Raw genomic sequence first — 23,972 nt, 5'->3', positions numbered from 1 at the left:
TCCTCCCACCATCCAAAGATGTGCAGGTTAGGTGGATTGGCCATGGTGAATTGCCCTTGGTGTCCAAAAGTGGGTAGTTGGGGTTACTGGGTTATGGGGATAGGGTGGAGGCATGGGCTTAAGGAGAGTGCTCTTTCCAAGAGCCGGTGCAGACTCAATGGGCCGAATGACCCACGTCTACACTGTAGGTTCTATGATTCTATGAATAGAATCAAAGAATGGTTAAAGCAGAGAGGACTATAGAGACTATCAAGTCAATGCTGGCCCTCAGAAGGAGCAATTCACCTAGTGCCAACTCCTCACTTTTTTTCTGCAGCCGTGCACATTCTTCCCTTTGTTTGATAGTCCAATTCCCTCTTGAATGCCTCGATGGAATCTGTGTCCACCGCGCTCTCAGGCAGTGCATTCCAGATCCTAACCATACACTGTGTAAAGAGTTATTGCTATTGTCGCAGTTGCTCCGTTTGCCAATAACCTTCAATCTGTGCCCTCTGGTTCTTGATCCTTCCACCAATGGAGATCTTTTAAGCCAACCTGGGATGTTATCTGGGGCCATGGTTTAATGTCACATCCGAAAGGCCAACAGTGGAGGCGCCTCATGATCTTGAATACTTCTATCAAAGCTCCTCTCAAACTTCTCTTCCCCAAGGAGAACAGTCCCAACTTCTCCAATCAATAGTCATAACTGAAGGTTTGTTCAATAGTTGTTCTAGTGAAACACCTTGGAATGTTTCACCATTGCAAAAATATTAAAGAATTCAGAGGAACATTTGATTCACAGTTGAGAGTGGACAGGGTGTTGTGAGGTGTTGCAGAGGGTGAATGCCTCGACTTTGTGTGCGAGACAGGGGTTGATATAGCTAAAGGTGGTGCACTTGATGAGGTCAAGGATGAGCCGGTTGTTTTGAGGGGGTGGAGGATATAAGAGCAGGGAGGTTATGATGGAGTTGTATAAAACGCTCAGTAGGCCATAGCTGGATATTCCCTCATTTGTCAGCTGTGGTTCAGTGAGCTTTGCTGTTGCCTCTGAGTCGGGGGTTAGTGAGTTCAAATCACACCACAAAGACTTGAGCACAAAATCCAAGCTGACCCTCCCAATGCAGTAGTGAGGGAGTGCTGCGCTGTTGGAGGTGCTGTCTTTCAGATGTGACATAAAACTAAGGCCCCAGCTAATATCCCAGGTAGACATAAAGTATCTCATGGCACCGTTTTTAAGACAATCAGGAGAATTCTCCCCAGGCTCCTGGTCAATGTTTATCCCTCAACTAATATCACTAAAGCAGATGATCTGATCTGTTGTGAGGTCTTGCTTTTGGTAAATTAGCTGTAAAGTTTCCTGCATCAGAACAGTGATTACAGTTTAAAATTACTTCATCAGCATGCTTTGAAATATCATCAAAGATGGCATGTGGGAGTTTGCAAGAAAGGTTATCCCAACGTTTCTGGTGACACCTCCCTCCTCGTTGTAGGAGGGTGCCGTTGATGATGGGTTTGGAGTGGGGCACGTCTTGATGATTTATGGGAGGATTCTGGAGGAGGATACGTCGTCGTTGGAGGGGGTTAAGGCCAAGGCAGTTAAGGTTAAGGCAGGAGCTTGAGGTGGTACTGGAGGAGGAGCTGTCTGGTGAGGTGTTGCATAGGGTCAATGCCTCAACTTTGTGTGCAAGACTGGGGTTAATGCAGCTGAAGGTGGTGCACAGGGCGCACCTGATGAGGTCAAGGATGAGCCGGTTGTTTGATGGGGTAGAGGATATAAGAGCAGGGAGGTTATGATGGGGCTGTATAAAACGCTCATTAGGCCATAGTTGGACTTTGACTACTGTGTGTAGTTCTGGTCGTCACACTATAGGAAGGTTGTGATTGCATTTGGAAGAGTGCAGAGGAGATTCATACATACATAGAAAATAGACGCAGGAGGAGGCTATTCAGCCCTTCATGTCTGCTCCACCATTCATTGTGATAATGGCTGGTCATCAAGTTCAATACCCTGATCCCTCCTTCCCCCCCAGATCCCTTGATCCCTTTAGCCCCAAGTGCAATTACACAATGTTTTAACCTCAACTACTTTCTGTGGTAGTGAATTCCACAGATTCACCACTCTCTGGGTGAAGAAATTTCTCCTCACCTCAACCGTAAAAGATTTACTCTTTTTCCACAAACTATGACCACTTGTTCTGGACTTTCCCACCATCAGGAACATTCTTTCTGAATCTACTCTGTCCAATCCTGTTAGAATTTCAAAAGTTTCTATGAGATCCCCTCTCACTCTTCTAAATTCCAATGACTATAATCCTAATCAACTTAGTCTCTCCTCATATGACAGTCCCGCCATCCCAGGAATCAGCCTTGTAAACCATCACTGCACTCCCTCCATAGCAAGAACATCCTTCCTCAGATAAAGTCACCAAAACTGCCTCACCAAAGCCCTATACAATTGCGGTAAAACATCCCTATTCTCTTACTCAAATCCTCTCGCTCTGAAGGGCAACATACCATTTGCCTTCTTTACTGCCTGCTTTACCTGCATGATACTTTCAGCGACTGATGTACAAGGACATCAAGGTCACGCTGAGTATCCACCTCTCTCATTTTACACCTATTCAAATAATAATTTGCCTTCCTAATTTTGCTACTGCAGTGGATAACCTTACATTTATCCACATTATACTGCATCCTCCATGCATATACCCACTCACTCAGCATGTCCAAATCACCCTGAAGCACCTCTGCATCATCCTCACAGCTCACCCTCCCACCCAACTTTGTATCATCTGCAAATGAGATAATGCATTTATTTCCCTCGTCCAAATAATTAATGTATAATGTGAAGTCCTTGCACAGATCCCTGCGGTGCCCCACTAGTCATTGCCAGTCGCGAAATTACCCATTGGTTCCAATTCTTTGCTTCCTGTCTGCTAACCAGCTTTTTATCCATCTACTACCACTATCCCATAAACTTTAACTTTACATAATCATCTATTATGTGAGACCTTGTCGAAAGCCTTTTGAAAGTCTAAATAAACCACATCCTCCCTAGTCATCTCTACTGGTTACATCTTCAAAAAATTCTAGTTGATTTGTTAAGCATGATTTCCCTCTCATGAAATCCATGCTGACTTTGTCTGATTATACCACTGCTTTTCAAATTCTGTGCTATGAAATCCTTGATAATGGACTCTCACATCTTACCCACTACTGACGTTAGTCTCAAAGGTCTATAGTTCCTGTTTTCTCTCTACCTCCCTTTTTGAATAGCAGGTTATATTAGCTACCTTCCAATCTATAGGAACAATTCTAGAGTCCAAAGAATTTGGGGAAATGACCACCAATGGATCTACTATTTCTACGACCACTGCCTTAAGTACTCTTGAAGATTATCATGTCCTGTTGATTTATTCACCTTCAAACCCATTAATTTTCCCAAAACCATTTTTCCACCAGTATTGATTTCCTTCAGCTCCTCACTAAAACTTGTGTTTCTCAGAACTCCTGGTACATTATTCATGTCTTTGTTTGTGAAGACAGAAATAAAGTACGGATTTAGTCCCTCAGCCATTTCTTTGTTCCCTGTAATGAATTGCCCTGTTTGACTGTAAGGAGAGCACATTCATTTTTGTCAACCTTTTTCTCTTTACATACCTATAAAAATTGTTACAGTTAGTTTTTATGTTCCCCGCTAGCTTACTTTCATATTCTATTTTCCCCTTCTTAATCAATTCCTCGGTCCCCTTTGCTGAATTTTAAATTGTTCCCAATTCTCTGTCCGCGTGCTTGTTTTTTGCTAATTTGTATGCTTCTTTCATTCTAATACTATCTCTAATTTCCCTTGTAAGCCATGGTTTGGCCACAATCTTGCACTAAATAGGAATAAACAACTTTTGGAGTTCACCTATTAGTTCCGTGAATGCCTTCCATTGCTTGTCCACTAATTTCCTTTCAGTAATGTTTCCCAGTCCACCATAGCCAACTCATGCCTCATATCATCATAGTTACCTTTATCAAGATTCAGGACCCCGGCCTCAGAAACAACTACCTCACAATCCACCTTGATAACGAATTCTATCATATTGTGATCACCAGGATGTTGCCTGGGCTGGAACATTTCAGCTGTGAAGAGAGGCTGGTTAGGCTGGAGTTTTTTTCCTTAGAGCAGGGAAGGCTAAGAGGGGCGACCTGATTGAGCTGTACAAAATTATGAGGGACGTAGGTAGGGTAGATAGGAAGAAACCTTTCCCCTTAGTAGAGGGATAAATAACCAGAGGGCATAGATTTAAGATTTAGAGGGGATTGGGCAAAACCTTTTCACCCAAAGGTGGTGGGAATTTTGAACTCAGTGCCTGAAGGAGAGTGCGAAAGAAACATTTAGATGAGCACATGTAAAGCCATAGTAGACAAGACTATGGACTAAGTAATGGAATTGGAATAAATACGTGCTTGACGGCTGGGCCAAAGAGCCATTTCTGTGCTGTAAAACACTTTAACTCTATAACTTTAATTGCTGAATGGATGAGGGTAATTGGACCAAGGATATGGTAACATTCTACACATGGGATCAAAAGAGGAACTGAGCTTTTTAATCTTGCAAGCGATGCAAGAATTCAGGACGGGAATGAGTGGTAAAGCGAAAAGTGCAGAGGATACTGGAAGTCTGCAGAGGGATTTGGATAGGTTAAGTGGTCTGGCAGATGGAATACAATGTTGACAAATGTGAGGTTATCCATTTTGGTAGGAATAACAGCAAACGGGATTATTATTTAAACGATAAAATATTAAAGCATGCCGCTTTTCAGAGAGACTTGGGTGTGCTAGTGCATGAGTCACAGAAGGTTGGTTTACAAGTGCAACAGGTGATTAAGAAGGCAAATGGAATTTTGTCCTTCATTGCTAGAGGGATGGAGTTTAAGACTAGGGAGGTTATGTTGCAATTGTATAAGGTGTTAGTGCGGCCACACCTGGAGTATTGTGTTCAGTTTTGGTCTCCTTACTTGAGAAAGGACGTACTGGCACTGGAGGGTGTGCAGAGGAGATTCACTAGGTTAATCCCAGAGCTGAAGGGGTTGGATTATGAGGAGAGGTTGAGTAGACTGGGACTGTACTCGTTGGAATTTAGAAGGATGAGGGGGGATCTTATAGAAACATTTAAAATTATGAAGGGAATAGATAGGATAGATGCGGGCAGGTTGTTTCCACTGGCGGGTGACAGCAGAACTAGGGGACATAGCCTCAAAATAAGGGGAAGTAGATTTAGGACTGAGTTTAGGAGGAACTTCTTCACCCAAAGGGTTGTGAATCTATGGAATTCCTTGCCCAGTGAAGCAGTTGAGGCTCCTTCATTACATGTTTTTAAGGTAAAGATAGATAGTTTTTTGAAGAATAAAGGGATTAAGGGTTATGGTGTTCAGGCCGGAAAGTGGAGCTGAGTCCACAAAAGATCAGCCATGATCTAATTGAATGGCGGAGCAGGCTCGAGGGGCCAGATGGCCTACTCCTGCTCTTAGTTCTTATGTTCTTATGTTCTTATTACAAGTGACGCAGATTTCTGCAAGAACATATTGATGAACCAAGGCAGAAGCAACTCATAATTTTGGCTGATCCTTCAGAGCTACACTGTCGGAAATGTCACCTTTTAACTGAAACGTTAAACCAAGGCCCCCATCTCCCGTCTCAGTGGACCTTGTTGTGCATATGATATGAAAATGAAAATGAAAATCTCTTATTGTCACGAGTAGACTTCAATTAAGTTGCTGTGAAAAGCCCCTAGTCGCTACGTTCCAGCGCCTGTTCGGGGAGGCTGATACGGGAATTGAACCATGCTGCAGGCCTGCCTTGGTCTGCTTTGAAAGCCAGCGATTTAGCCCAGTGTGCTAAACCAGCTCCTGCATATCTTCTGCTTCTGCTTTAGCTGTGTCAGCATGATAGACTAATATCCATATTCTGCCAGCATTTATCCGGATAGGGTGAATTAAACCAAGAATGAGCTGCTGAGATGGCGGTCCTGATACTGAAAACTTACTGATACTGGAAATAATCTAAAGGTGGATCATGAAGATGTCCAGTGTTGGGACAGTGGTTCTTTCCTTTGGCAGCTTGTTCCATTGAGTGATTTTCTTTGGGAAGATATATTGTTGATACGCTGTCTTGGAAACAAGTAGGCCGGGATTCTCCAAAATCCCGGCCAAGTGTTGATGCCGCCGTCAAAACCGGCGCGAGCGACACCGGCGTCAATGGGCCTCCAGGCCCAGTTATTCTCCCCATCCTCGGGGGGTTAGAATGGTGCCGGAGTGCTGTGCGCTGATCCGGCGCCAAACGCCGGCCCACCACGGCCGGCGCGGGTCCACGCATGCATGCCACAATCATGCCTAATTTTTTCCCTCCTTTGCTGTCGTGATTCCCATTCCAAATCTTTGATCAAAGATGCAACACTTGATGCATTTCTCAAACTGATCCATGTAGAATCGTGCAGCACATCTTTAGATTGCTTTAATCTTATTTATACCTCTTGCCGTATAAGGATCCCACACAACTTGCATATTTCAGGATTGGACAAACAAATATTTGGCAAGCTATAACTCTGATATCTTTGTTACAATACCAAATGTTTCTCCTCAGAGATTCAAGACCTCTTATTGCTTTGAATGTTATCGGCTGAATGTGCAATCCCCATTCAAAATGGACTCCCAGATATGGTTGTGTATCTATCTACCTGTTGGAGAATTTAATTACAGAACTTAAAGCTATCTGTTGGTGGATCCTTTTTGTTGGTCATGCACATGACATAGCAATTTTCAACATTGAATGCAATCTCCCATTGGTGCTGGCATCTTTGCAATTCCAGAAGATCATCATGCAGTGAACTGATCTGATTGTGAGGTTTCCTTGAAGCGCAAACCACATAATCATCTACAAATAGTCATACCTAAGTTTTCAACTTTTTGGGAAGGGTATTTATAAATGCCAAGAAGCATAAAGATCCCAACAGAGTTCCCTGAGGCACTCCTGAGAGGACATCTCGAAGTGAGGATTCTCATCATTCTTTGTCTTCAGTTGTTAAGTAAGTGCAGATCCAATTTAGTAATGTGCCCTAGATTGCATGGAGAAGTTTGGTTAAGAGCTTTTCATAAGCAACTTTGTCAAAGGCTGTTGAGATTTCCAGCATTGCCTGGTGAGTCTTTTAAGACTTGACAAATTGTCAGTCTGCAAAAGTTGTGTTTTGATCAATTGTTTTGACTGCAAACCATGCTGTCTATCTACCAAGTTATTGTGTGCTTCTAAGTGCTTCGTGACGTGAGAATGAACAATATGTTCAAACAATTTGAAAATTACACTGGTACGAAATACCGGTCTGTAGTTTGCTGGCTGAATTTTATCCACTTTTTTGAATATACCAAATCAATGCCGTTCCAAAATGTGGAATTAGGCAACCAGCTATCATCTAATTTCACTTCTTTCTGTGTATTTTAAGAGTGTCTTATCCTGAAATGCATATCTCTTGAAGTAGCGACTCTTTTTAACGTTGACCCACTTGGTTTCTATAAGGAGCGCAGAACATGTTCATCACCTCCATCGAAAATGGCCCCAAAAGAACCTGATGACTGACATAGTGCTATTGGAGCTCACAGCTACCTACGGTACACTGTGAGCAATGGCCTGCTCCTAAAGTTATCCAGAATCCTTCCAGTCTGGGTCAGGACAGTTGTTGAAAGATTCCTTCACAACACATGATTCAGACTCCACCTTGGGGAAGGGAGAAGTGCATAGAGAATACAGGCAACAGATCACCACAGGGCTCAGTGTTAACCCCAATTCTGTTCAATATATATACAAATGACCTGCCATCTGGACCTGGAGCTTTATTTGGATTTGTCTCTTGCAATAATTTCAAAACACACTCTTTATTTATAATGAGGTCTAATATGTCTGGTAAGTGGCCACTGTCTAAACTGGGTATGTGCGATAAATCTTCTCTGGTAAATACAGTGGAAAATCCATCATTTTGTGCTCCTGCTTTACCCTTAGAATCACATATAACTCAATTGTTTGGATATCTGAAACACACTTTCTTTTTAGTTTTCTTAATGAATAAGCTGCTATTTTTCCTCATTAAATGTCAGATCTTGACATCCGTGTTTTTTGTGACAATGAGAATGTACACACTTTGTTACCTGTGGGAATGTGTAACTTTCAAACCTGCAGAGTGACCTTGCAACTTTGTGTGCGCCATAACAAAACGATACCAGGGATGAACAGGATGCAGTTATGTGGAGAGACTGGAGAAGCTGGGGCATAGCAGGGAAGGTCAAACAGCAATTTGATAGAGAGGTAAACAGCAATTTGATAGAGAGGTAAACAGTAATTTGATAGAGAGGTTCAAAACTATGGTGGGCTTTGATAAATTAGAAACTGATTCATTGGATGAAGGCCAGGAGCCAGATGACACAGATTTAAGATTATTTGAGAAAGGGCGAGAGTGGCAAAAGAGGTGATGTTTTCGTACATAGAAAGGTGTTGTGATCAAGAATGCGCAGCCTGAAAGGGCAGCGGAAGAGATTCAGTAGTCACTTTCAAAAAGGGTTTTGAATAATTGTTTGAAAGGGAAAGGTTTGTAGGGCTATTGGGAAAGAGCAGTAGGAGTAACTTGATAGTTCTTTCAAAGAGAAGGCATGAGCACAGTGGGCTGAATGGTCTCCTTCTGTATCGTATCATTCCATGAGTCTATGATCTATTTATTGTTCTGCACCACAGAGACCAGCCAAATATTTATATCCCACTGAGACAGGTTGTGATAGATTTTGATTATCGTCAGAGGAGAATTTTTAAGGAATCTCTTTTGATTTTTTCAGCAACTTTTCCTGTGTAACTTGGAATCAGAATCAACCACAATCAGCATCCAGCAGTTTCTGGTGGAGTTGAAGGCTGGTGGAATCAGCAGGGTCCATGAAGAGGAAGTCAGAAAGGAACTCCAACAGAAAAAGGCATTGGACTTGCTAGATTTCCTTACCTATTTGCCACTTTTTGTCCTTATCCACAATTCAGTTGTCTCAAACCCACTGGATGATTCGCGCACGCTCTGATCAGAATTGCCTGACCTGCCATGTCTCAGAAAGAAAGGAAAAAGAACTTGCATTGATTTCATAGGGTATCGCAAAGAACTTTACTCAAATGGGACAGATTGTGACTTTGAGCGATTGTGTAGAGCAGAGATCGTGATTCAGCAGCCAGTTTTACATCCCTATTCAATCGGAAATAAAGAAGGAGGAGATGCAAAACGGAGGTTAAAAAGTCATACAGGATCTATCCCAATCAATGAATTTGACGTAATCCCTCGGGAAAATGCAGCAGCCAATAACAAGCAGCAAGATTCAATGGCAACACGGTGTATGATCTGGATTTTCTTTTGCTGGTGAGGTGCAATGTTGGACAGGACTCGAGGAAAACTGCCCACCACCCCTGTGAGCAGTACCAATGAATATTTAACATAAATATGAAATGGGCAGAATGGTCCAAGGTTTAATACCTCATCCAGCACTTCTGACAGTAAAGCACTTCCTCAGTACTGCACTGGGCTACCAGTCGCGATTATGCATTCAAACCTACAGGCTTGTGAATCAGAGAGAAAGAGTGGTAGTAATTTGTGCCAAACTCTCATGCTAAATAGCACTGAACTGACAGTGGAGATTTACAGTTGGCTATCAGAAAATCACAGGTCTGCTACCCTTGATATTCTTCTATGGAAATTCAAAGACAGATTTACAGGCTTGAAGAAGTGGGAGTGAGGGTCACATTTCTGTGACATATACTATCAATGGGTACATCAGAAAGCCTCTCCATTTTGAATAGCTGGGGTTTAATTTAAATAACGACCACATGTGATACTTTTGTGAGAAATAAGCTTTCCAATAGATAATAGAATGTCATTCAGCCCCATCAACCCTGCTCCACAGTTTTGGAAGTTTTGAAAGTGTTGCTGAAAGCCATCACAGAAGGCATCCTTCCAAAATGTTGGCCATGGCTTGTCACCTCTGTGTGACAACGACATGTGTTCAAGTCCCACATCCAGAGACTTGAGCAGAAGATCTGGACTGCCTTGTCCAGTGCAGTACTGATGGAGCACTGCAATGTCAAAGATGCCATCTTTCAGGTAAGATGTCACATCAAGGCCCCATCTACTCACTCGGTTGAATAAAGATCTCCTACCACCAGTTGAGGAATGACAGGGGAGCTCTCAATTAACTCAATTAATATCATGAAAGCAGATTGTCTGACTGTGTGACTTCTTGCTGTTTGTGGGATCTTGCTGTGTGAAACCTGACTACCGCATTTCTTACATCATACTGTATTTTAAAACATAAATTATTGGCCATAAAGTACTTTGAGACTTCCTGAGGTTAGGAAAGGTGTGATATAAAAACAAGCTCACTTTTCCAGGAATTAAGGTTGATGCTATTATTGTACAAATGCTCTTTTCAGGTTGTGTTCTCTGCTTCTTCAACTGTGGCTAACCTATTTCGAAACTGAGCACTAACCAAATTGTGACATTTATTTTCAATTGGTTAACATCAGTTTAAAACAGCTTGAGGAGAAATTTGATATCAACCTTGTTGAGCATTTGTATGAGAAATGCGTCAATTCAAATTTCTATGCTACAAATGGTAACATAAGGCAGCACAAGGAGTGAATAACAAGCACTACCAATCATAAGAGAAAAGTTATATAAAGTCACATTATGAAATATGCACACCGCCAAATCTCTGTTACTTTTGCAGCTGATTAGTTTCATTAAGGTAACAGTTGTGTGTACTAAAGCATGTTGTGTCACCTAGCGACCTTAGAAAGGTATTCACATTTCTAGTGAGACTGGAAGGAATGACATGACAAGATTTCGAGTTTTAACACTTTTATGGTAACGAACAAGCTAAAAAGCAAAGTGGTTAAACACTATTTCAGCCAGCAATTTACAGTCTAAACTAGAGAAACGTTTCCCCATTTAACTTGTTAAAATGTACTGAAAATCCCCCCGCACAGTTAATACTTTACTTTCTGCCTTAAGTGGGCTCTTATTTCTCCAGCAAAGCTATTCTCAGCTCCTGATCATTTGCTTCCTTTTCCCCTTTTCCAACCAGATAACTTTGAATCACTGAACTGATTTTAATGCTGTGCTTTACCCTAGAGATGCCTCCCTCTAGGCAAATCTTGCAGCCTACTTTAAATCCTCATAAATTTGATCTCCTCAATTTGAATGTGAGCTCCTGCATTCTGCGTGGTGAACAATAATACTCTTTATTAATGTTACAAGTAGGCTTACATTAACACTGCAATTAAGTTACTGCGAACATCCCCTAGTCGCCACACTCAGGTACACTGAGGGAGAATTCACAATGTCCAAGGACCACAATTCAGGACCAAGCACATCTTTTGGGACTTGTGGGAGGAAACCAGAGCACCTGGAAGAAACCCACACAGACATGAGGAGAACGTGCAGACTCCACACAGACAGTGACCCAGCCGGGAATCGAACCCAGGTCATTGATGCTATGAAGCAGCAGTACTAACCACTGTGCTACCTCTCTGCTTTTTCATTCTCTCAGATTCGTGTAGGCTGCCCTGTCTGTGACGTTCAGGCATATCTTAAGAAAAATACTGTAACCCAGCACCACAGCAGTTTGCTGTGGTCTCTTCTCTTCTCAATGCCCATTTCCATGACCAGGTGAATGACATGGGCCTTGTATCCAAGTATAAATGCTAATTAGCTGTCCTTAAGAACCCCCAACTTCAATCTCTATGTAAAAAAAATACATAGTTAAAGGTATATCGATTATAAACCTGGCATTCCTACCATTTCCCTGTGAGAGTTAGGGACTACCAGTCTATCTAGTCATCATAGATGTCCTTGACTTGTTCCCAGATGTGAATGTCGCATTCTCTTCCCAATAAATCAATCTGAGCATTACTGACCCCATCACAGCCAAGTCATCCAAATTTGTTTTCGGGCAGAATTCAGAACAGGTCTTATGAACTCTTTCATTCCTCTATTTTACCCTAAATTAAAGAGATAATCCTATTGTATAACAATCTTATTAATTTTATATTTTAAACAGGCACACAGGGATATTTGGGCAAGATACTTTATATTAAAATGTGTTCAATCTGTCATGCCTGTGTCATGCTTGAATCATTGGTCCATGGTAATCTAGCACTAAAACACCATGCAGCTGACTCTATTTGTATTCATACTTCTCAATAACCAATAACTGGGTGTCCTGTTTAGTTGGCCTGGAAGTTTGGATTCATATTGCTGTTACCTCACTGGTGGATAACACCTCACAAACACACAACCTCCACCACCAAGATGAACAAGAACTTCAGTGCATTGGAAAACCACAACTTTCAGGTTCTCCTCCAAGCCACACACTATCCTGATCTGAAAATACATCACCATGTACGTTGCTGGGTCAAAATGCTGGAGCACACTCACTCCAAGCAACTCAACAGGTGATGGAAGCGAAGACGGATATGAATGGTTAATTTGGAATGATTTTTGTTGGCCTTGTGAAGCAGTTACCTTCCGCCTGACCCCACAAAACTTACTACATGTCCACTTCCGCCACCACTGCTTTCCCTCACCCCCATCTGCGCCCTCCACTTGACCCCCCCCTCGACCCCCCCTCGACCCCCCCTCGACCCCCCCTCCACCCCCCCGTCGACCCCCCCCGTCGACCCCCCCCCCGTCGACCCCCCCCCGTCGACCCCCCCGTCGACCCCCCCCGTCGACCCCCCCACCCCCGTCGACCCCCCCCCGTCGACCCCCCCCGTCGACCCCCCCCCCGTCGACCCCCCCTCACCCCCCCGTCGACCCCCCCCCCCCGGTCGACCCCCCCCCCGGTCGACCCCCCCCCCCCCCCCCCGTCGACCCCCCCCCCGGTCGACCCCCCCCCCCGGTCAACCCCCCCCGTCGACGACCCCCCCCCGTCGACCCCCCCCCCGTCGACCCCCCCCCCCCGTCGACCCCCCCCCGTCGACCCACCCCCGTCGACCCCCCCCGTCGACCCCCCCCGTCGACCCCCCCCCGTCGACCCCCCCCGTCGACCCCCCCCGTCGACCCCCCCCCCGTCGACCCCCCCCCATCGACCCCCCCCCCCGTCGACCCCCCCCCCGTCGACCCCCCCCCGTCGACCCCCCCCCGTCGACCCCCCCCCGTCGACCCCCCCCCCGTCGACCCCCCCCCGTCGACCCCCCCCCGTCGACCCCCCCCCGTCGACCCCCCCCCGTCGACCCCCCCCCGTCGACCCCCCCCGTCGACCCCCCCCGTCGACTACCCCCCCCCGTCGACCCCCCCCCGTCGAACCCCCCCCCGTCGACCCCCCTCCCCCCGTCGACCACCCCCCCCCGTCGACCACCCCCCCCCGTCGACCACCCCCCCCGTCGACCACCCCCCCCGTCGACCACCCCCCCCCCCGTCGACCACCCCCCCCCCCGTCGACCACCCCCCCCCCCCCGTCGACCACCCCCCCCCCTCGCCCCTCAAACCCCCCCTCCCCCAATTGCCCATCCCCTGCAATCATGAAATCCCCTCCTGCCTTGCAATCATCTTGCAGGTTGTCAGGGTAGCCCACTATTGAAAAGTTTAATCCAGCAAGTCAGTATGCCCTTTTATCTCAACTCTAGCCCCCTACTTCCTACTAACACAAGCAAACTCCCAATAGGGTCGTTAGCTTGCCTGCCAATGCTAATCAAATAAATACTTCCATTTATATACTGCTTTCTACAACATAAGAACAGCTTAAATTACATTATGCCCCAAGAAGAAGTTTGAAGTACAATGACTGTTGTAATGGAGGAAACGTAACAGGGAATGCTCAATGTGCTAATGACCAGGTAATCTTATTTTAATGATGTTGGTTAAGGGATAACTACTTGCCAGGGCACAGGGGAAAACTCCAAGGTCCTTTGTGAAATAATGTCACATAAACAAGAATTTTATTTTATACAATTCAATTCATTTTTTAACTTAAGGTGTTTTCAATGTTAAATATTTAATGCATGTCAATTTTGTTTGGGACATTTGTTATTCTTTTACATTCACCAAAGACAACATATGAGGCTCATCTTTTAGGACCCTGAATGCTAACCCAACTATTTTCAAGTTGTAAAACTGTGAGGAAATGTTACTGCAATGCAGGAGTGACAACACACAAGCTCTAATTTAATCACAGAGTTAATCACCTCAGCAATGAAGAAATAGCTTTGTAGTTAACAGTTACAACAGTTCTTAAGTAAAAGACAAAACTTTAATTACTTCCCAAACCTGCCACTGTCTTCCAATTAAACAAACCAATATATGGTAAATACCACTTATGGATAAAGTTAACAGCCAGGGGATTACTTGTTTTTCTCTGTGCAGAATCTTCGGAGAGAGAATCTTTCAGGACCAAGCTGAAATGTTTTTGTTCAGATTAGAGTTCCAGAACCTACTGGCTTTTCAGACAGACCTGGCTCCTCCCATTAACTACATTACCTATACCCAAAGAATAAGGCATTCTTTTTTCTCTTCTTACAAGTTGTCCCTTGACTTGTTTATCCATGACCAAACATAACACCCCACATAAATTATTTACAGCTCAGGATCTTTCAGGCCGAAACAATATTCCATTACCTAGCTGTCTGTTAAAAAAAAGTAAATGGTTCTCAAATTCTATTAGCAGAACACTTCACCTGCAAATCAATGATTACCTCATGACACCTTCATCACCAATCTAGCAGTCATACTGTCTGTATGCATCACATAACTGAATGATGACACCTTTGACAATGCAGCACTCTCAATACGGCACTGAAATGTCAGCCTGGATTTGGGCTCACATCTCTGGAGTGAAGCTTGAACTTACAGTCTTCTGAATGAAGGTGCTGCTCATGGAACCACAGCCAACAATTATCTAAGGTCTGTGGGGCACTCTTTTGCTGCACGTTTAGGCTTGAAAATCGCTCCAGCCTTAGGAGTAAAAAAATTATCACAAAAAACCTCTGCGTTTTGTGGAAACAGAAATAATTGACTAGTGGCTTTCAAGAAAGGGAATCTATCCCAACCAAGTCTGATTTACGTGATGGCTGCTGCAATAATGTCCCACGTTAAATCGGTATCTGGAGATGGACAATAATTGCTGGCATAACCTGCAAATAACAACAACAAAAAATCAGTCAGGAGATTTCAAACATCATTACTTGATGTTAAGCTAAATTGTTTATTTTTGGTGGGAGGAGGATTAATATTACCGTTGCAGAAGGAGTATCAATTGTGATCAAAACTGTCACGGACACTCTTCAGGAACCTATTTGCTGGAATGCTCTGCATTTGTCAGTGAGCTGTCCATGGTACTGAAAGTTTGTAGTGATGAAAATCCAGGAACTCCTTTCCTAACAGCATTGAGTGTATATTTGGATCACAAGGAGTACAGCAATTCAAGAAGGCAGCTCACCACCACCTCCACAAGGGCAATTAGGGTTGGGCAATAAATGCTGATCTAGCCAGTGACACCCATATTCCATAAAACAAATAAAGAGAATTGTGTTTTTGTAATGCTGGTGTAAATTAAAAAATTAAGTACCTAATGTTTCGCTTGTACACATCCATTTTACAATTATATTAAGTAAATAACCATTGTAGAAAGCAGAGACCCAGAGTGAATGATTGTTTATCAGACTGGGGGGATGTATGCAGTGGTGTCCCCCAAGGGTCTGCACTAGGATCGCTGCATCTTTGCAAATGTTAATAACCTGAACTTGGGTATGAAGGGCATCATTGCAACATTCACTGATTACACAAGATTTTAAAATGCATTAAGCAGTAAGGAAGAAAGTAGCATACTTCAGGAGAATATAGACTGGTGAAAAAGGAAGACACATGCAGGGATATGTGAAGTGATGAATTTTTGAAAGGAAGAATAAGGTGTGGCAGTCTAAAATAAATGGCACAATTTTAAATTGGATGCAGGAACTATAAAATTCTGTGGGTGCCCATATTCAAATCTTTGGCAAGGCTGTTTTAAAAGACAGCCAACTGAATTATTGGCTAATTTATAAAGGTACAAAGTATTGTAATGTACTTGTTATATTGCAACAGGAATATTGTGTCCAGTGCTGGGCACACTTTAGGAAAGATGTCGAGGCCTTGGAGAGGCGCAGAGGCGATTTACTACAATGGTGTCAAGGTTGGGGGACTTGAATTGTAAGGAAGCAATTGTGAGTCCAATTGATTATCTTAAATTGGTTGCTAGTGTAATTTTTAGCACACTGGGAATAGTTCAGCAACTGGTGACCAATTGCAAAATTGCATCTCGTGTTAGACATTATGTTTTGAGCTTTGCAAGCAGGGGTTGTTTGAAAGCCATCAGTGCAGCCGAAAGGATGTGTTGTTTGAAACAATCCTCCAGTCACCGGACCAAAAGCTGGAAGCTGTGACTAGACTGGACAGCAATTTTAAGACTAGCGCAGACATGATGGGCCAAATAACCTCTGCCTGTCATAAATAATTCTATATTTCTAGGTTTCTAATTTAATGGAACACACCTTGTCTCTGACCAACATAGAATTCACCTAATTTTCATCACATTAACATCACTGGGCAGGCTTTATGATGAATGGACAACCGTTATACCAGAGTACAGTGAAGGAAAGAAATTGATTTTAAAAGTTCAATAGGCAATAACTTCATCAATATTGGGAAAAATAATTTATGAAAATAAGCAGATAGAATTTCAGTTTCTTTTACTCAACAAGAACCTGTCTTTATATGTCTTTAAGATGCTAAGTTAAGATGCTTTGGGGCAGCACGGTAGCATGGTGGTTAGCATCAATGCTTCACAGCTCCAGGGTCCCAGGTTCGATTCCCGGCTGGGTCACTGCCTGTGCGGAGTCTGCACGTCCTCCCCGTGTGTGCGTGGGTTTCCTCCGGGTGCTCCGGTTTCCTCCCACAGTCCAAAGATGTGCGGGTTAGGTGGATTGGCCAGGCTAAATTGCCCTTAGTGTCCTAAAAAAATAAGGTTAATGGGGGTTGTTGGGTTACTGGTATAGGGTGGATACGTGGGCTTGAGTAGGGTGATCATTGCTCGGCACAACATCGAGGGCCGAAGGGCCTGTTCTGTGCTGTACTGTTCTAATTCTAATTCTAAAACATCCAAGGTGCTTCACGTGCTACCTCGTATTAAGTTGATCTTTTCTCTACACCTTGCTATAACTGTAACATTATATTCTGCGGTCTCCCCTTCCTTCACTATGTACAGTATGTATTGTTTGTACAGCATGCAAGATACAGTGCTTTTTACTGTCTACTAATACATGTGACAATAATAAATCAAATCAAATCAAACATGAGTGTTACCAGACAAACTTGACCCCGAGACATATAAAAAAAAGTGCTGGGCACTTGACCAAAAACACGGTCTAAGGGTTTGGTCTTAAAGGAGGAAAAGAGATAGAAAGACCAAGAGGCCGAGGGAGGGCCCAGGCAACTGAAGGCACAGCCACCAATGTTGGAGTGATTAAAATTGGAGTGGCTCAAGAAGCCAGAATTGGAGGAGCGCAGAGATCTGGGCGAGTTGTGGGGCTGAAGGGGATTACAAAGGTAGGGCGGGGACGAGGCCATGGAGAAATTGTAAAACAGGGATCACAATATTTTTTTAAATCAAGCAAAACTACAAATTGCATAGTTTCCTGTTTGGATTGAGGATATTTACCCCATCATTCTCACATTGAGAAAGAACTTTTGCACTTTTCGCCAGCAATTTACGTGTGCCTACCAACAATGTGTTCGTCATTTGCATTTTCTGAAAAGAAGCAAAGAATTTGAGACTACGGATCCTATCCTGCTTTATCGGCACTTCCTTAAAAGCTGAGTATTGAAGAGAAGCATCACTAACTGCTTTCTGCAGTTTCTTGGTGCTCAGAGAAGCTTCAGTGTTGAAATTCTGTGGGTGTTTCAAAAAACACTTCATCATGCAGAGCGTCTTTCAGATTCTGCACACTTTCGAGCACGTTCTGTTTATATCTCCCCCCACTTCCGCAGCAGGCTAAGTAAGCTTCTTAAAACTACCTCCCTCGTCTCAACACAGATCATCAACGGCTGCCATTGAATCCATTAATTGTGGGAAGAATTTCCGGAACACACACACACACACACACACACTCACACACAAGACAATTTTCCAAAGACTAAATGTGTGTGTGTGTGCGGGCAAAAAGAAGGGTCGCCCTTAACCTCAGGCCATTATCACGGTTAATGTTTGCAGTGGACTTTCTAAAAGAAAGTATTGTTGCTCGTTGCCAGGTATTCCCTAGCAACCGCAATACTACGCTGCCGCTCTAAATGCTTTAGACTGGGCTCCTTTGTCAGAATTTCACCGCCCCCCACCCCTAAAAACACGTGCTTATCAACAGAAGAATATGTTAAGAGGGAAAAGTTTTGTGTCTTTCCAATGGTTTGGTTTTAATTGCAAATTGAGATTTCCAAACAGCCTTAAAGATTGTTCCGTTGTGCTTTTGTAAAGACTTTTTTTTACAGTTGGCAGCTTTCGAAATCTTTATGTAAACATAATGAAATTATCGAGGCATAATTGCATCTCGTGGCGCATGCCGTTACAACGGCGTTGGCGCATCATTGGCAGGCCCTCCCACAATGCTCCGCCACTGATTGGCCAAGTTCCCAACCGCACGGGTGACGTGTAGTCTCAGCGGTGGGGAACCCGGCAACAGGGCTGCGGGCGGTGTCCAGCGTTCCCACACTTGGCCAGAATCCGTGCCATTGGCTGGGGGGGGGGGGGAGCTTCCACGAGAACTGGGGAAACTGGTGGGGGTGGGGGGGGGGGGACAGGGGGTGGCCTGTGGGGTTGCGGATGGTGGGTCAGGTCCACGTATGGCTGGCGTCATGTTGTACAGCGCGACCTCTGCAGATTGTGGCCATTTGCATGCGTGGCCAGGGATCCGGCCATTCTCCGACCATTTTTGCCACGGGAGCCAGGGTTTTCACCCTGTGCCACTGCTAGCCCCTCACCGGTCCCATAATTGGTGAGGGTTCAGCGCCGATTTAGGCATCATAAAACGCCCGCAAATTCACTGTTTGAGCCAGCACTTCGTGGCTGAAACAGAGAATTAGACCCCAATTTTTTTTTTAACTTTGGAGATCAGTTACTGAACACATTCACAGGAGTCGACCAGTGTACTTTTAACACAAGGAATAAAATTTTCATTAAACAAGGGAAATGAACTATATTACACTAGATTACAAACGACAGAAAGATTTCAGTACAAAAACCAGTAAATCACCTTATACCTTCGCCCCGACTAAACTTTTGCAGATCTATACAAATTCATAAAGCTAACACAATTCACAATGTCTATTTTATACTCGAATATTCAGGGTAAGTATGTATCAAATATGAACTGATAGGTGAACTGTGGTCAGACACAGCACCCCCAGATGCATGTTACACTGTGAGCCAACTGGTCTGACTGAAACATAATGGGCCAGATTCTCTGATTCTGAGGCTAAGTGCAGAGGATCCGTTATGTTTTACGTGGGAAAAAAATCAGCGGCGCCCCTCACCAATGCAGCGCCCTTCCTCCACAACATAAACGGCCAGAGAATGTCGGGTCCGTGGCCGTGCATGCGCATGGCGACGGCCTGCACTGGTCGCACCGTGAAACATGGCACCAGCCATGCACGGACCTGACCAGCCAGATAGTGCCCCCCTGGACACCCCCCTCGCAACCCCCTGGTCAACCCTCACCAGACCTCCAGCCCTCGCGAAAGGCACCCTGGTCAGGAGCATGGCTCCCACTGACTGTGGCGGCGCTGGACACAGTCTGCAGCCACCAAGCTGGGTTCCCGCACGGCTCAGACCAGAAGTGAACCGTGTCGTCATGAGCCCGTCCCATTGGGGGCAGAGCATTGGGTGACGTGCTGAGGCCGTTCCTAACCAATGCCACGATTATGCCGTTACGTAGAGGGTGGAGCTAACAAAATCTGCGTCAAACAGGCGACCCCCCCAATTTCATTGTAAAAACGGATTCTCTGCCCGATCGCCGATTATAAAATCAGCATGGATGAACGGAGAATCTCGCCCAATCTTTCACATAAGGGGCGGGATTCTCCGCTTTCCAACACCGAAATTGTAAAACGTGATTGGGCGGAGAATAGTTTTCGCCGCCAAAATCGGGGTTGGCGCCGGTTTGACCCCAATCGGGATGCTCCGGCACCTCAAAAATGACATAGATGCATCGCTCGCCGCGCGGGGTTAATGTACAGTAGGCATATCATTAGCAGACCTGACACCCTACTATCCGGGGCCTCTGTGATTCACTGCCTCCGATGGGACAAGTTCCCAATGGCGTGGTTCACTTGTGGTCTCAAAAATCGTGAACCTGACATCGTGTCTGCTGAGTGAGAGAGAGGAGGTAGGAAATGGCGTGGAGTGACTGCGGGTTGCCGGCCAGGACATCGGCCGTGCTGGCTGCTGTGGGGGGCCCGCTGCCAAGGCTGTAGGAGGGGAGGGGTGTGGGCAGGATGAGCAGCCGGGGTGCCCCCACAGGAATGTGGCCGTGCCCAGGCACCAACCGCCATTGCGGAGACCATCTTGCTCCACGCCCACTGACCACCTACCTCGGCTCCTGGTTCTACACAGTGACACCAGCATTGTGGGTCCAGGAGCTCACAGACCTCTGCCCACAGGTGCAACCATGTCGTCACAGAGGCACTATATGCCCAGCGGATCATTACATCCATTTCCATGTGGACCGAGCCCACCAGAATGCATAGGCAGCGGGGTTCGCTGCCATCGCCGGGATACCCCAGATCCAGAGGGCGATAGACGGGATGCATGGCGCCCTATGGGCACCTGCGGATAACAGGCCGCTCTACACTAACTGAAGGGAGTACCTCTCAATGAACATCCAGCTGTTTTTTGACCATCAGCTGCGCATCATGCGCCTCTGTACCCGATACCCGTGTAGTGTGCACAACTCCTTCATCCTGGCACACTCGGTAATTGTTTGCGGGGCACCATCTTCGGCTGAGGGGTTGGCTCCTCGGACACAGGGGTTACCCGCTGCGGCCATGGCTGATGACACCTATCCGGAGGCCTCAGACTGACGCGCAGACCCGCTACAGCGACACCCATATAGCGACCAGGAATATGATCGTGTGGAGCTTCGGTATCCTGAAGATGAGCTGCAGGTGCCTGGACCGCTCTGGAGGGGCCCGATGCTGAGTGGGTCACCCGGATCGTGGCGGCCTGCTGCATCCTCCGTAACATCGCACAGCAGAGGGGTGATATGCTGGAGGAGGAGGGCAGGCCTCGCCTGATGAGGAAGATGCGGGGGAGGGGGACAACGAGCAGGTTATGCAGCCCGGGCAAGCAGGGGAGGCTGCACAATGTTATAACCAGGGCCAACGCGTATGGGATGCTCTGTCGCCTCCTGACTAGGAGGGAAGGGCTGGAGATGAGGGGTGAGATGCTGGCCAGGGGCACGGACACCACATCCCAGAGCCGCACCCCCTCACCTCCCACACTGCCAAACCGCCCGCTTGCACAACCCTCCATTATACATACCTGCGGCGCTACGAGCTGGGGGCCCTGGTTTGACAGTGACAGCGGGTCTGATCCATGGGATAAAAGATGATGACAGCCCACTCTGCAGTGAACTCTGGTGCTCCACATCGTATAACAGAGTCTGACTCATGCCCACAGTAACACCCCCCACCTGGCTGATCACCGCGTGCGAGCTGGCCATGGGTGGCAGGAGATGGTCGGGGCACAGGGGGAGGGGGGAGCGCGGTCCTCCCACAGAGCCTGCACTGGTACCCCGCCCCAACACCCTGCCCCTGCCCTCCTCCCCCCGGCCAGCCCAGACCTTCCCACCCCCACATGCATCTGACAGAGCACCGAGGCAGGTTTTCACGCTGTTAACAGATGTTTGTTGTGCGGAAATATATACACAGTCTGTGCCCTAGCCCCTAAATCTGAACTGTGCCCTGCACCCATGCCGACTTAACTGGTGTCTAACTTTCTAGCTGTACGGGCCCTAACACTACGCCTAGGTGGTTCCCCAGACGGTGCAGCAGGTGTGGAGGCGGACTGCTGTGACTCCTGCCCGCGACAACAGTCCCCGTTGCCTGGCGCATCCTGGGACAACCCGGCCTCGATTGGCCCAGCTGCTGCAAGGGTGTCCGGGGTGGCTTGGTGCCGCCCTGTTCTGCCTGCTGCCCACCAGCATGGGCCCCATCACCTCTTCTGCCCTCGGGGTGCCAGGTGGCCCCCAGGCTATTCCATTGGATGAGATGCGTGGGGGCCATCCCCTGAGCCCCCCCCCCCCTCCAATTGGCGCTGCCCACTCTGGTCTCAACCAGGGTCTGCACACTCGCGGCCATGGAGCACAGGGAGTGGACCATCGCCGTCTGTGACTGCAACACATCAAGCTGCGCCTGTGCCACAGGAGCCACCTCCCTCTGGGACTGGGCCACCTCCCTCTGGGACTGGACCACCTCCCTCTGGGACTGGGCCACCTCCCTCTGGGACTGGGCCACCTCCCTCTGGGACTGGGCCACCTCCCTCTGGGACTGGGCCACCTCCCTCTGGGACTGGGCCACCTCCCTCTGGGGCTGGGCCACCTCCCTCTGGGACTGTGCCACCTCCCTCTGGGACTGGGCCACCTCCCTCTAGGACTGGGCCACCGCCCTCTGGGACTGGGCCACCTCCCTCTGGGACTGGGCCACCTCCCTCTGGGACTGGGCCACCTCCCTCTGGGACTGGGCCACCTCTGGGACTGGGCCACCTCCCTCTGGGACTGGGCCACCTCCCTCTGGGACTGGGCCACCTCCCTCTGGGACTGGGCCACCTCCCTCTGGGACTGGGCCACCTCCCTCTGAGACTGGGCCACCTCCCTCTGGGGCTGGGCCACCTCCCTCTAGGACTGGGCCACCTCCCTCTGGGACTGGGCCACCTCCCTCTGGGACTGGGCCACCTCCCTCTGGGACTGGGCCACATCCCTCTGGGACTGGGCCACCTCCCTCTGGGACTGGGCCACCTCCCTCTGGGATTGGGCCACCTCCCTCTGGGATTGGACCATCCTTGCTCAGTGTCTGCGCAATGTCAGCCAGTGCCTGGGCAATGCCGCTGTTACCAGCCATGGCCCACTGTGACTGGGCCATGCTGACGAGTGCTGCAGCAATGCCCCGTTGGCTCTGCTGCCTGTGAGAGGGCAGCCCTGTCCTGGGCCTCGGCCACCACCTCCACAGAATGCCCCAGGCCTTAGACACGGGTACTTACCGAGGATCTTGCAGTCCACCTGTAGAATGCGTAGCCAGTCCAAGCACAAATGGTGCAACCAATCGCACCCCAGCAGGCTGGGGCCATCACCGTGAACAACAATAAGGGGGGAGTCAACCGACTGACATTCATAAACAACAGGGGTCAGCATTGTGCCAACTATACGCAGTTGATTCCCGGTGTATGTGGCCAAATGAGCCGCATGTCTGCCAAGGTTAAAGTTTGTATGCTCCGTTTTGTGCAGTCAAAGTTGTTCCAAGCCGCTATGGAAACCGCCACCCAGTGTCCAATCCCATGCTCAGCACATGTCCATTTACCTGTACCGGGATCCAAATGAAGGCCACAAGGCGCCGTCACAAAATGCAACTGCGTCATGGCCTCTTCTTCTGGCTCATCCAGGTAAAGATTCCGGTCCTGAGGCAGATGGCTCCCCCTGCCTGGGCACCTGGACCATCAGGACAAGGGCTGCCTGTGGTCACGCCTGGGCCGATGGCCACATTAAGGCAAATTTCCCTCAGAGGAATCCTGGAACATTTCCCGCCTTGACGGTAGGGCATGCAACCATAGGCCAGAGTCTCTTCATCTGTCAGACTGGGGGGGAGGGAGGCAGGGGCTCCATAGGAGGGACCGTACCCCAGGGCGTTGAGCTCCATGCCCTGT

The 23,972-nt window shown here is 47.2% G+C and overlaps 1 protein-coding gene across 2 annotated transcripts in view; it reads left to right on the top strand.

Annotated features, from left to right (window-relative positions):
* The window catches only part of LOC119955292, a 233,119-nt gene extending 221,785 nt beyond the window's left edge, over positions 1–11,334 (top strand). The window contains exon 15 of one of the 2 annotated variants that reach the window (XM_038781371.1): positions 8,841–11,334. In XM_038781371.1, coding sequence (XP_038637299.1) covers positions 8,841–9,071 — 231 coding nt within the window. In that variant the 3' untranslated portion in view covers positions 9,072–11,334. The remainder of the gene's footprint in view (positions 1–8,840) is intronic. The other variant, XM_038781372.1, reaches the window with a different exon arrangement.
* Positions 11,335–23,972: the final 12,638 nt, after the last annotated feature.

The sequence above is a fragment of the Scyliorhinus canicula genome, chromosome 20 (genome assembly GCF_902713615.1).
Source record: "Scyliorhinus canicula chromosome 20, sScyCan1.1, whole genome shotgun sequence".
In the NCBI taxonomy this organism is placed as follows: Eukaryota; Metazoa; Chordata; class Chondrichthyes; order Carcharhiniformes; family Scyliorhinidae; genus Scyliorhinus; species Scyliorhinus canicula.
Note: the sequence above shows the minus strand (reverse complement) of the source record. Positions and strands in the feature narration are given on the sequence as shown.